At 31.5% G+C, this 14404-nt stretch overlaps 1 protein-coding gene across 8 annotated transcripts in view; it reads right to left on the bottom strand.

Annotated features, from left to right (window-relative positions):
• Nucleotides 1-14404, bottom strand: part of RIMS2 (regulating synaptic membrane exocytosis 2) — a 618814-nt gene that overhangs the window by 277791 nt on the left and 326619 nt on the right. For 6 of the 8 annotated variants that reach the window (XM_058564763.1, XM_058564762.1, XM_058564769.1 and 3 more), the window contains 2 exons: nucleotides 14047-14159; nucleotides 4234-4364 (listed from right to left, as the gene is read on the bottom strand). In XM_058564763.1, coding sequence (XP_058420746.1) covers nucleotides 4234-4364; nucleotides 14047-14159 — 244 coding nt within the window. Of the gene's footprint in view, nucleotides 1-4233; nucleotides 4365-8054; nucleotides 8103-14046; nucleotides 14160-14404 lie in introns of all 8 variants that reach the window. The other 2 variants (XM_058564761.1, XM_058564764.1) reach the window with 1 other exon arrangement.

Here is a 14404-nt window from a genome sequence, read left to right as displayed (position 1 = left end):
TAAAATTTCTCAGGCAAGTGAAGTTTTACCACAAATTTATTATACATTACAAATATTATAATCTTTAGAATTATTATTAAAACTTATAAGGTATATAATTATATCACTTTATAAGTATGACTTAATAATAGCAGTATTTCAACAAATCTGAAATTCTTCCATGATAGGTAATTAAAAACTGACATCTTTCTCAAAATCTAAATATAACCAGACTGAAGAATCTTAACTCTAAAATTTGTTTAACATATTGCCCTATTGGAAACCTTCAAAATGGCAATTATTCTAGCCCACTATAATGTGGGCTAGAAATGCAAGCTGGCCATCCTGATAGATAGGACTTCCAACTCAGAGGCTTCCATATTTTTTTGACTGCATATCTCTATCAAATGAATGTTTTTGACTATGCATCCCATTATATGCATATATATTTATGGATCATATACATGTATTACTATACTGTTGTACTAATATATTGTGTACATTGGTAAATATTCAAAAATAGAAATTAAAAGTTAAATAAAAATTCAAATATTTTGTCCTGAACGCCAATGGATTGTGTCTTACATATCCCCCCAGTACATCCATTCTTTTTGGAGATCAGTACTCTAGCTTATTAGAGAGTATCAGTGGCTGAATAGGAATAAAGAAAATCATCTAGGAAGGAAATTTTAAGCTATCTAGAGAGCCTATTCGAAGTGAGAAGTGGACAATGAACTCCAAGTGGAAGTATATTAACTGCTACAAATTCTCTCAGCACAGCAAAGTTTTAAGAAGTGTTGGTGTGGGAGATCAAAATTGGCCACCTCAAAAGATATCTCTTTACCTTGACTTTTTCTCCGAGGGACATTTGACTTCCCCCACTAACTGCCTAAACAAATTTAACTCTGTGGATGGCTAGACTTGCAGGGTCCTTGCTAAGCCCATTCTTATCAAAGTTCTGTTTACCAAACATTTACATTTGTAAAGGTATCTCCCTCTCTGTACTGGGAAGAGGGGGGATGCCCTTATCTCTGGAAATTCTTATCTATATGGAAGGAAAGGACTTAAATCTGCTACTCTTGATTGCTGCACTATCTGGTAATCCCCCATAGCTGCCTCTTCCCCTACCCCCAACATCTTCCTTTGTCTTTATCTAAATCTATTTAAGGTGAAAACCTGTATCACTTGTTGAGAAACTCAGCTTCCCTGGTTTCTCCCATGTATACATGTTATTAAACTTTATTTGATTTTCTCCTGCCTTTCAATCTCATGTCAATTTAATTTGTAGCCCAGCCAGAAAGGACCCAGAGTGGGTAGAGGATAGTTTTCCTCCCCTTCATTGGGAAATAGGAAGCAGGGAGAACTAAGAAGGGATAGAGTGTCTTTGAATTGGGAAGGCTATGCAACTTCTTCTCCTAGGTGAACATAGAGCTTAATGTTTAATGTAGATTTGCCTTAAGTAATCATAAGCACATATGTTTCCAGACCACATAAGGTGGCAGAAAGCCACCTTAAAGCAATGTATCTTTATTAATTTCTAAGGCCTTGGTAGGAAAATAACTTTGGAAGCCCATGTAGGAGATTTAATCTCTAAACAAATTGATGGAAAAGTGGTACTGTAAATAAAAATAACTAAATAATAGAAATAATAACAAGGACTATGATTTATGACTCTGTCACTCCCTCCCTTCATCTAAAATTTTAACAAATATTTATAAAGCTTCTACTACTTATATTCCATCTATTAAAGAACGAATTAGGAGACCCTGTCAAGAGATAACATTCCTTCCGTGAAGGACAGGAAGAAAGAATTTAGCAGGAGCCATGCTGTCTAATTCAAGAATGCTCTATACTGCAATCTGAAAGGGAACAGAAGAATAAGCCTGGACTTCCTCACAAGGAGTGAAAAAAGTTCTCAAAGAATGACTATGTTAGAAATGATTTCTATATTGGGTAGGAGGGAGACTAGATAATCTCTGAAGTTCCTTGCAAACCCACCATATACGATTACAATTTAATAAGGCAATTTAGGATATATCAAAGCACCAATACATGAAAATAACCATGAAAAATGATTTTATCTTCAGCGAGTTAAAAAAAGGTAAATGAGTCTTATTTTTTTCTAGAAGCATAACTAAAGCCTTCAAAATAAGATCATGCTGTATAAGTCAAACACTGAAAAGTTGCTAAAAGTATTTAAAAACTAAGATCAATAAGCATTGTATAGAGATATTTTTTAAATAGCAGCCTAATGATAATGAAATAAATAATTGATCTATAACAGCATCATTATATTGTTGAGAATGTAGTTACTTCTTTTAAAAATAAAATCTAACCTAAAACTTTTTCTATTTATTTTCATGTTACCAGTACTGTCGGTTTCCATGTAATTTAACTTAGTAACAGCATGTCAAGACTTGATATTTTTACTCAAAATGAAAGAAAGAAATATATTTTGATTGGTAACCAACTTTACTTCAAGATATAAAAAAGAGTGTAAAGCACAGCTAGCTATTTCTTAGAGCACATAGTACATTATTGAGAAAACAATGTTTTCAACGGCTTAACTGACACACCAACCTTCTAGACTCAACCTCTCTATGTAGCCTCACTTGCCCCTCCAGGAATTCTTATCAGTAAAAAGGCATCTATCGTTTTCTATGTTCACTTATTCAAGTAGTTTTTCTCCCAGAAAAATTGTCAAGAAAAATGAAATCATTAATTCCAAAAGCATCAAGTTTTTTATTCATGTGTAAAAACTTGTCAACAGCAAAAAAAAAAACAAAAAAAAAATTGTTGAGATAATAGTGTAGCTGTTTCTGAGTTAACCAGAGAATTCTTTTCTCTATTAAAGATAAAACTCTGACACAACTCTATCAATAAAGTAAGCTACAAACTTGCTTAAATATTCTTCAAATTCCTGATAACTGGCCAGGAAGCTCAGCTGAGAAATAATCTGAGAATAAAATACTCAAATGTTTCTCACATTCTTTGGTGTTGAGGAAAGATAAAAACACTAAATCTGGAACATAAAGGAGTGGTTAAGGGGACCTTCCCTTCCATTTTAGCTCTATCTGCTCAGAAAGTTGGGGGAGGTAAATAAAATAAAATTAAACAAAAATAGTCAATCAAGAAATAAATTCAATAATTTGAGAGACTTTTATCATCTTAAAAAGTTAAGTATTTTGGGGGGCTGGCCTGGTGGCGCAGCAGTTAAGTGCATGTGTTCCGCTTTAGTGGCCTGGGGTTCGTGGGTTCGGATACGGGGCGTGCACCGACGCACCACTTATCAAGCCATGCTGTGGCGGCCTCCCATGTAAAGTAGAGGAAGATGGGCACAGATGTTAGCCCAGGGCCAGTCTTCCCCAGCAAAAAGAGGAGGATTGGCATGGATGTTAGCTTAGGGCTAGTCTTCCTCACAAAAAAAGAAGAAAGTAAGTATTTTTCTTCAAAGGTTTGAGTAAGCAGAAACCTAAGTTATGTGTGTGCATAAAAGCATAGATGGGAATGCAGCATTTCCTGCAGGTTTTTATGATGGCATTCTAAGGGTGCTTAGACTAGTAACCCATGTGTGGTCTCAGAAGCTAAGTGACTTGACCTCCAGGATGGTAGGGTAATATAGCTGTGATATCCGTCATCCAACTGAAGTTTAAGCTAGATTTAACACTCTAGTTATGGATATCCTCTTCCCCCCTTGCAGTTCAAAGTGTATCCCTCTCCAAAAGACAACACAAAGTAAATGATGCTTAAGAAGCTGATTCTGGGCCCAGTGGTATAGTTTCTTTGATGATATGGAATGATGAAATATAAAGCATAGTCATTAATTTTACAGAATATAGAGAAATAATATCTTAGTAAGAGGAGGTAGAAATTGTAGAGGAATAGGATGAGTACCTTTTAGCACCATTTCCAGCTTTTTGCCTCTGTAGTTTGTGTTAAAAACGCATTTGATTTAAAGGAGCATAATTTTTAACGACTTTGATAAATGAAAACATATATTATTTGAGAAATAGTCCACATAACTTAAAATAAATATTCAATAAAATAATTTATATTATGAACATTTGATATAAATTTTAAAAGTATTTCCTGTCACTATTTTGATTCTTAAGAATCATTGTGCTTATGTTAAACTTCCTAAGTATATGACTGGTATGATACATAAAAATAAATGATACAAAACTGAAACACCCACTGCTATTAACATTTCTCATTTGTTTTCAATAACATTTATTTTTGTTTTCATATTCCTACCTTCTGTCTGGAAGAAAGTAAATTTTAACATAAGGATTCCTTGGCCTCCCATCTTCCCTGGAAGGGAGATCCTTTGCTCCCAAAATTGTAACTATTAATTGGTGACCAACCTTGTCAAACCATAGTTTTATCTGAAAAGCAAAAATATTCATTTATCAGCTTAAACATTTACTACCACAATATATTGTTTACATTTCCAATCTTTGCCCCATTCTCTTACACCAATATTAGCACAGAATATAAATTTCACTTAGTAAATTGTGGTTAAAATAAAAGGATATACTATAATAACTTCAATGAATAGAGGAATTAATTCAGATATTTTGTTTGATTGATAAATCACTTGAGCTGTTTGTTATCCTAATCTGATTGCTTATTAACATGCACATAATAATTGCACTGTCATAACTAAAGACTACCCACAATGATTGCTCTGTGTCTGTCTTTATGCAAGAATCACTGTAATTCATTTTGGTTCCCCTGCAATAGTGAGTTCAGAATAAGTGCTTAAAATGCATCAAATAGATAACTTGTTTATATGGCATTGATAGGGAATTTTTAAGCAAATGCTTTATGTTACTCCACAGCCAAAAACATTTCAAAGATTATAAGCAAGGGACAATTATTAATTGCTTTAGTCAACAGACTCCTTAAGTTTGTATTTAAAACTATAATAAATTCATCTTTTAAAATTTTTCTTACACAGACATAAAAGTCTCTTTTTCGTTTGTGAAGCAAATGTATCACATCCTTAAAATAATAAGGGTCTATTTTATAATTTGAGATGAGAAAAGGTGAATAACTTCCCTATGCCATAATTAGGGATTGGAACTTCACATCCAGCTGTTGAATTCATTTGATTTAACAACTGTCACCTCCCACACACATACCTCACACTCCCACACCTAGCTAGTTGACTCTACCATGTCAGGATCTATGATAACTATGACTCTGACTCACATTTTGGTTCAGAACTCAGCACATCTCTGATCACTATCTGAAAACCAAAACTGAATCAGAAATTTGGAATTTGGAAATAAAATTGTATTTATATAATATATATATTTACGGTTTATACATATATTTTAGTGGTTTAATTTTTTCCTTTAATTTGGGTGTACAATATCTGTACATTTTAAAAATTTAGCAGCAGTTTAAAAAATTTAAACATAACATCTCACATCAGTCTTTCCCTCTCCTCTCCAAAGCAGACAGTCAGGTCTGGGCCAGGCTCCAGGGATATATAAATAAATATATATCAAACACATAAAAATCACATAAATAAATGTTTACATATGATATACTGGTAGTTCAGTTCCAATTCTAACATGGCTTTGTTAAGTCTGTCACTTTGTATCTTTATAGAATGAGAGGCTGAGCGAGACTTTTGAGTCAGAAGAGGAAGACTAATGGCCAGAAGAGTATATAAAATTATTTATATGCTTTTCTTTTTTGTCATATGGAATTTGCCCTCTTATAAAAATAATAGTAAGAAATATTTAAATTTTTAAAATTATTATTACTACTCTTTATGTTAAGTCTTTAGGTTTAATGCAGGTATTATCTTGCTGTAACAAAAAGCTTTCCTATTAGAGCTGCTAAGTACAAACAGACTCTAAACACGTGTTTCTTAAACTGTGGTTCACAAACCTCCTGCATCAGTCTTATCTGGCTTATTTGTCAAAAAGCTACAAATTGCTGTGGCCCACTTCTCACCTACTGAATCAGAATAGGGTCCGGGAATTTGCATTTTTAACAAGTTTTCAGGTGATTCTCAAAGGGCACTAAAGTTTGAGAACCACTTTCCTTAGACCAGGGGATCAACAACATGAAAAAAAAGCTTCTAACATTTGAATGGGAAAAAAGTTCAGATATTTGCTTGCCTAGCAATATTAGAACACAGATACAGATGAGGATAAGTGGAAAAAAATAGACTAAACTATTCTTCTGGCAAAAAACATGAGGGGAAGACAGAAAAAAGTAAGAAATACGAGAGTGTCTCATATACAATATGAAACGGAGATGTCAGCATCACGGTTCCTCTAAAATGTGTGACTAAAACTAGATTAATTTCTGATATTCTCTGTTTTCTATAGCAATAAAAAAGCTCATGGCTTTATTTTTCCATGATATTAAAAATCCTCTCTGAGGGTCATGACATGAATATTAGGCACTTCAAAGAGAAAAGGATTCTGAAAGGCTGAAACAATTTTTTTCCAATAAACTTTACACTTGAGAAACAAAGAAACAATAATTATTACTATTAGACTAAGCTCCTAATTTTTGGAGCAAATTATTGATTTCTGTGAGTTCTTTTGAGGGATTGAGACTAACCACTTATCTCCACAGGCAATATTTTTGCTCCTTTAATAAAAATCATTACAGCTAAATAATTGAGATATATATTTCAAATGCCTGATAAGGAGTATTCTTTTTAGATTTTCTTATGCCACGGAAAACCAAAAATATCACTTATTAATAATATTCATTTCTCATACAAACATCTTAGGCATATGGCTTTCAAATTTTCACAATGATACTTTACAGTTTATTAAATAATAATTTACAAATATATAAAAGTTATAATAATATAGCTATGAAACAGGTACATTTTAATTTTACTGACTTTTCGACCAAAATTACACTTTTTAATAAACTGTCTTAAACTGGTCATTTGATCAATAGCTCTAATTTTCATTTTATATTACAGGAATGGCATTGAAGTTTTTAATAGATATCCAGTTCACATTATCAAAACAGAATTATTTTATTAGCTAGATTATTTTGCCACATTCCTAAATTTCTTATCTGTGCTTTTTAAACAAATGGTTAAATATCTGCTGATTCTCCAAAATATAACAAATGTATTTCCACAATTCTAGATATGACATACTTCTTATTTTACCTCAATTTCATCAATAAAAATCTTGGTATCATTTTAACTATTTTAATATAATTATCATTACAGCTTTATGATGTAACCATTTTTAAATTTCCTAAGCATAACCTGAGCAGCACAAGTAAATATTTTACACTATATATTAACTAGACCAACTTTAATTTTTAAAATTTAAACTAAATTAGTGTTATTCAAAACCAACAACAAAAAAAACCATGCAGCAAAGCAAGGAAAGCATAATACTATTTTTAAAAATAAAAACTACATTGACATTACTTTACCATAGAAGGGTTTCCTAATGAAAAGAGGCAAACAACTTGTACCCAAGTATGAAAGTAAAATCAAATGGAATTGTAATTACAAAATGTAAACAAACCCAACACATTTTATTTGGATTGTGATTTTGTTCTTTCAAAGTAATATACTTTCCAAAAGTTGAACCTTATATATAATATGCATAAAATTCATATTTTAGATAAGGTACAAATTTATTTGCCAATCTCCTCAAGGAGTTATTGCTTGGAAAATGCAAGAGAATGTAGACGTTAAGTGATATAATGAATGATTTAAAGAGACAGCAACCTTAGTGTAATAAAGGAAGATATCAACAATAAAATTAGCTATTTCTGTCAATGTTACATATAAAAGTAGAATCTACATTAAATGCCACTCTGAAACCTATGAGTTTTAGTACTCAGTTCATCATATAAAATCACTAACAAAGATTGTCTCTTTAAATTTTTATTGCATTTTAATCCCCATGCAAAATTTTACAAGCTGGCTCATAAAATGATTTGATAGTCAATAATATGGTTTGGAACAACATACCAAAAAAACGTTTTCCTACTACGCATTTTCCAAAAACATACAAATTAGGGTTAAAACACAACTTTAGTTTCTATCAGGCAGACAAGGCCTTTACCTGAACCCTAGGAACAAAAGGCGTTGTTCTTCTACTAAGGCTTTGGCTCTGGTAAGCAAAATTAAAGAAAAAAGCAATAAAACAAAACCAAAAAGGACAACACGCTGGAACTAAAAGACCAAAAGTAAAAACAGACACATATAACTATCCCTTAAATATTATTTTTCCATGACAATATATATCTAAATTAAGTACTTCAATGTAATGGATAAAGTAATTTTGCCAAAATGCTAAAATAAATAAAAACTATATAAAATCTTAGAAATTTTAAACCAGATTTTAAGTAATCAATGTAAGAGGAATTAAGACCAAAGGTAAAATAACATATTTGGGCTCGTACATTCTGAAAGAATGAGTGTAAACATAACCCAAGAGTCAAGAAATTTCAGGTTTCACCTTAAACACACTACATAGAAAAAAATGATAGTCCAAGAAGAAGTTAGATGAAAATGCATTATGGAATTATTAGTGAAAAGTCATCTGTAGAAGTAATTGCGTGACTTCTCCAAAATGATGTCTAACAAAAGTCTAAAAAACATTAGCTAAGCCGGCTTTAGCCTTTCTTAAAAGAATAACACAGTAAAATAAAAGTGTGCGGGAATACACTGGATTAATTAGTTGATTCATACCTTAAGAATCTATACCAGATTCTAGTATTTAAACAGCATTTTCAGACATTTATTATGTACCATTTGAGTTAACACTGTTTATTGCTAATCACACTATTAATGACATCTCATTTCTCTATATTTTTCCAAGCCTTTATTGACAGTTTATTACAAGTTTATTGCCTCCAACAATGCTAGGAGGTGGCTGCTATTATCTCCAATTTGTAGATGAAGCAACAGAGACATAAAAAAACACTAGATACACTTGCGAGCTCAAACAAAAAGATAGTCAAGAAGTAGAAAATAGAGCTCAGTTCTGATTAAATCAAATCAAATCTAATTAAATTTCAAATTCTTAGAATCAAATCAAATTTCCTCTCTCTTCTGACTTATTTTGTTTTCATTTTGAAACAGTTTCCAAAAGACACCACAATAATCAGAATTTTGTGCTTTTAGTAAGGCCTGCCAACAGTCAAATCAGGAACAAAATCAGATGCATATCTCTGGGTGTGGAAATGGACTTCAAGGTATTTAACTCTACTTCTTTCACCAAGATTCCATTCCATTCCTCACATTTCTCGTGGATGTCTCCCCTGTCTAATTCAAAGAGTTGTAGATGGTTAAAGGCTTCAGACTTTTCCACTGCTATATGGAAACAGGTAATAGGTACTAGGAGGACTGTTGCCCAATTCAACCATCATCAGACAGACACTGTTTAAGACATAAAACTAAAACCCAAAGGAAAGCAGATCTTAAAAGCAGACTATCATTCAATCATGAGTCATCTTTCTCTCTCTCCAAAAACCAAAGCAGTCTCAAATCTAAGCTGTCTTCCTTTTTGTGTGGAGACATTTCCAAAGGAAGACAGAAATGCTTAGATATGGAATGTGCTACTGAGATCTGTCTGCATAATCCTAGGTGGAAAATTTTCTGGCAAATGGTGAAAGGAGGTATGAAACTCATAGAGATTAACTAGGCATATTGAAAGAAGGGACACTATTTAGAAATAAATTTTATTTTCCTTGCCCTCTCACCTGTTCTACTGTTTTAGACCAAAAATGTCAAGGTAATGGAAGATTTTTGCAAGTAAATATGACTTCATAAAATAAAGATTTACTCTAAAAAGAATAGTACTTTGAAATAAATTAATCCTTAAAGGTAAACATTTTTCTATCTTCTAAAATGATCTCAAATGAACAACTCACAGATTTCTGAAATCAACTGTCTAAAATCTATGGCAATTTAAACGTAATTTTCGCCTATAAGTTTATACATTAAATTTGGCTATAAAAACATATTTTTATTAGTTTTTTTTAATTAAGGTGAGATTCAAATAACGTACAATTAGCATTTTCAAGTGCACAATTCGGTGGCTTTTAGGGTATTCACAATGCTGTGCAACCACCACCTCTCTCTAGTTTCAAAATTTTTTCATCACCCTAGTCCCTATTAAGTAATCACTCCCCATTCCCCTATTGCCCCAGCTCCTGGCAACTACTAAGCTGCTTTCTGTCTTTATGGATTTTGGATATTTCATATAGGAAAGGTGAAGTATTGTGTATCTCATTGCAATTTGTAGTTAATATTAATTCATTTATTTTAAGCATGAAATATCTGATAATATCTATAACATCAGCCTCATACAAATGAAGAATTTGAATTTGTACACTGCAATTTATCTTGCATTTTTAATGTCACTTCCCACTATATGCTGCACTACTCCTTTTAGGACATTCCTTTTATGCAATGCTTCTGGAATAACAAGGTTGTGACAATGAGGTATAAAAGATAAAAGCTCAAAGAAAAAACTTTCATTTACAAAAGTTTTAAGAAGGTTATAGAGTTTCTAAGGAGATATAAAGGATACATACCTATTCTTCAGTTACTCATTCCCCTTAAATGGGCATATAAAATGGATATGTACAATATTTACAAACTCATCACTAAAAATGGAGTTAGAAGAATATTAAAACAAAGTAACTTAGGGAAACATTGCAACCATAAATCAACCATAGACTCTGAAGTAAAATAAAATATGACTGTCAGTAAGGATCAATGTGTTCCTATAGACAGAAAGAATTCTGAGCTATTTCCCACTTTTAGAAGAGTTAAAGGCTATATTTTATTTTAACATTCTATCAAAAAACTAGCCAAAGACTGCAAAATAATTTTAAAATATTAAGAGGATTACAGAAGTAATTCTCTAAAGAAGGAAACTGCTAAACTATGGAAAAACACAAATTTAAAAAAGAATCAAAATGTGGGAGTGGTGACACTGAAAAGGCTAACATACAGTCCAGATGTCATAAACCTGAGCTCATACCGGTTTTCTCACCAAAAACATTAATGGAACTTTCATAGTTATGCCCTAGAATAATAACAAGGAGCAGCACAATTCAAGCATGGAGAGGAAATAGATTGGATAAATTTTTTAAAATCATCAATAGCCTTGAGCATGAAAGTTTAACCAACAATTTGCATTATATGCGTATTTTCTATTTGCGAAAATATCAGTCCATGAACCGACATAAATATACTACGAAGGTCAGCTCACACACTATACAAATTGTCTTTGTTCTCAGGCATTAGAAATGTCATGATTTTGCAAGTGAGTTATGGGCCCAGGTAAATCTCACCAAAAGCAAAACTGCCCAAAGATAAAACAGAAGGCTACGGGAATTGTAATGTTGCCTTGCGACTCCCTACGGGTTTTCCTGAAGGGTGATATATGTGGACACGTATTTTTTCAACCTCTACATCATTAGAGCAAACCAAAATTGTCTCTAGTTGGCAGAAATAGGGTTAAATATTTAAATATAAGAGGAAATACTGTATCCAGAAGCATATCTTGCTCATGTTTTCCTGCATGCAAAGAATGAATGAGTATAAAATTAAGTTTCATGAGGATAAAATCTATGTCTATCTTATTCGCTGTTGAATTCCCAGCTACTAGTATTATGGCTGACCTGGGGTCAGAACTTAACATCTATTTCTTGAATAAATAATTGGAGTTTAATTTGGTAAAAACATTTTGAAGGAAAACTTGGGCAACAGATTTCAAGAATCTTAAACTTATTCTTTTTTCTTTTATATTGTAATTTTACTTCTGGAAAGTTATCCTCACAAAAGAATTTTGGTCTAAGAAAATATGCAAGATTTATATTCAAGGATTTCCATGGCATCATTATCTACAATAATATAAATTAGAAACAAGCAAGATATCCTATAATAGCAAATTATGCTAAAATGGAGTATTAAATAGCTATTTTTAAAGAAATTTTTAAAGAAAAAGTTTAAAGAAAAAAGTACAATATATTACTAAGTGAAAAAGCATACACAGATTTATTACAGTTTTGTTAAAAATTTAGATGTATGTGAATGGTTATATTTTCATCTCAGGATTATAGGTGATTTCTATTTTTATCTGTACACTCTAGATTTACCACAATGAATATACATTATATTTATAAATATTATCTTACTGGAACATATCCCTTTCAAGTCATAAGAAAATGGTAAAATGCTACACATTTTAAATTACAATTACATGGATTTTAAACCAACATAATTTATAAATCTAAATATTATAACTTTATACGATTACACACACATTTAGAAGTGAAACTTTTAAGTTTATATTTCCCCCAAAATATCTAACAGTCTTACCTTTCTACCATATTCATTTTGAACCATGAGGAAAAACAGTTTAATCTGAAATTTATCTAAATGCCTGCACTATGCTCCTCACCCTCCCCTCCTAGTCCCATTTCTAACAGGGCCTTGGGATTCCAAATGAGGTAACAAAAGTGGTACTTACTTATTACAGAAGTCTAATAATAATTAGTCTCCCACTCCCTCTTCCAACTGAAGCCGACTACACACACACACACACACACAGATTTATGTACAAGCATCATTCAGCCTCCCAGAGCATTATTTAAAGATAAGCTAATTAAATAGAGCCATAAAAAAAAAAAAACCAGCTAACTATTATTAGTACTTTCTAAAATGGTGGAAGAAAATACATACACATTTGCAACCATAAATGACAACATCTGTGCTGTCAATATATGTAAGAGAATAAGTAGAAAGACACTACTTATTGTGGAAAATGGAAAAAAGACCACTGTCCTCAAATGAAAAAGTTCACTCTGTTTATGAAAGAGAAAGGAAAAGAAAATAATAAAGAGAAGAAATTCATTTTAGTAAGACATTTACAATCTCCTAATAATATTTCATCCTCTTTCTTGCATAACATTTCTGTTATCGTCACCTTTGTGATCAAAATTGTGCTAGAACAAACATGGCTAATGACTTTTTCAGTAATTTTTAAAATGTTAATTTTGCATATATTTCCTATATCTCTTTTTAATTAACCAAAGTCCTTTAGTAAAAATCAAATACCTCCTCTTCCCGGCCCCCAAAAAAGGAGAAATTTCATACCTGATTTAACAAAAAGCTTTTTCTATTACTCTTAAAATATTAGCCCAAGAATAGTTTAGTTTTTAATTATAACATTTTTTATCCAAAATTCAATGTCTGAATTTTGAGAATCTAAATAGGTCTTAACACTCATAAATTTTCAAGTTTAGCAATTCATTGGTATTATTGTCAATATTAACCTGCATATTTCTAAAATGTAACTGGATAAATTTTAAAATTTTAACATTTTTAAGTGGTTTAAAAGGGGAATGGCAACTGAAGAAATTAATAAAAAGTGAAGGCTTAAATTTGCAAAGCTCTTCCAATATGGACATAAAATGCATAACTGAAATTTAACTTTCATTATAAAATGTTCAAATTAGGGATCACTTAATATGAAATTACCTCGTGTACTCAGTAATCTATTATATATTTCCCCATTTACTTAGTTTTGCCTGTTGACAAAAGCATTTCAAGTATCACTACATTTCAGAGCAATATTCACACCCAATGAGTACTATGAAATTCACCCCAAATTTCCTTAAGGTTGAAAAGCAGAGAAGAATATATAAATATTTACTTTTATCTTAAATATACCATCTTTGTACAGTGCAGCATTTTTCTCTTAAAAGTCTATGACAAACTATAGTCATTTTAAGGTATTGAGCAAATATCATGACCTTGAATTTTGGAATAAAATTACTAACATAAAAAAGGTTTTAGATAACGTTTACAAATTCTAACTCTCATTAAATTCCAGAAAACCTAACTCTAATAAAGAAAGCACTATGCTAAGTAATTAAAATTGAATTTCAATGAATTAAAAGTACTAAGAATGAGAAAGTTGATGGTTAAAAGCACAAGTATATTCTAAGAAGAATTTGTTTATAAAAAACTAGCATCACATGGTAAAAACACTACTTGATATTCCAAAAAGAGAAATTAATTTAGTGATTACATACTGAAAGTTGTCCAGATAAGAACTGTGGAACATCCCTCAACGTGCCAGGACTCATGGGAGAGGTAACAGAAATAGAAGGACGATCCATTTTTTGAGATTCAAATGAGCTAGAACCTGAAATGGTAATTATACATAAAGAATAATAACAATGGCTCTTCACTAGTATCTAATAATATTCATCATAGATCTTTTAAATTATTTTTTAAATGTCCACAAAACGTCATTATATAAACCATTTTCTTAGCCACAATGTTCCAAATATACTTAGAGCGTTTTTTTTTAAGCTAAATGGGGGTTAGGGATTCTCTTAAGACCAAGGGTGAATCATTTTCTCATTTTCTATGCCAATTATAGCAGAG

The sequence above is a fragment of the Diceros bicornis genome, chromosome 21 (genome assembly GCF_020826845.1).
Source record: "Diceros bicornis minor isolate mBicDic1 chromosome 21, mDicBic1.mat.cur, whole genome shotgun sequence".
NCBI lineage: Eukaryota > Metazoa > Chordata > Mammalia > Perissodactyla > Rhinocerotidae > Diceros > Diceros bicornis.
This window is presented reverse-complemented; position numbering and strand designations above follow the sequence as displayed.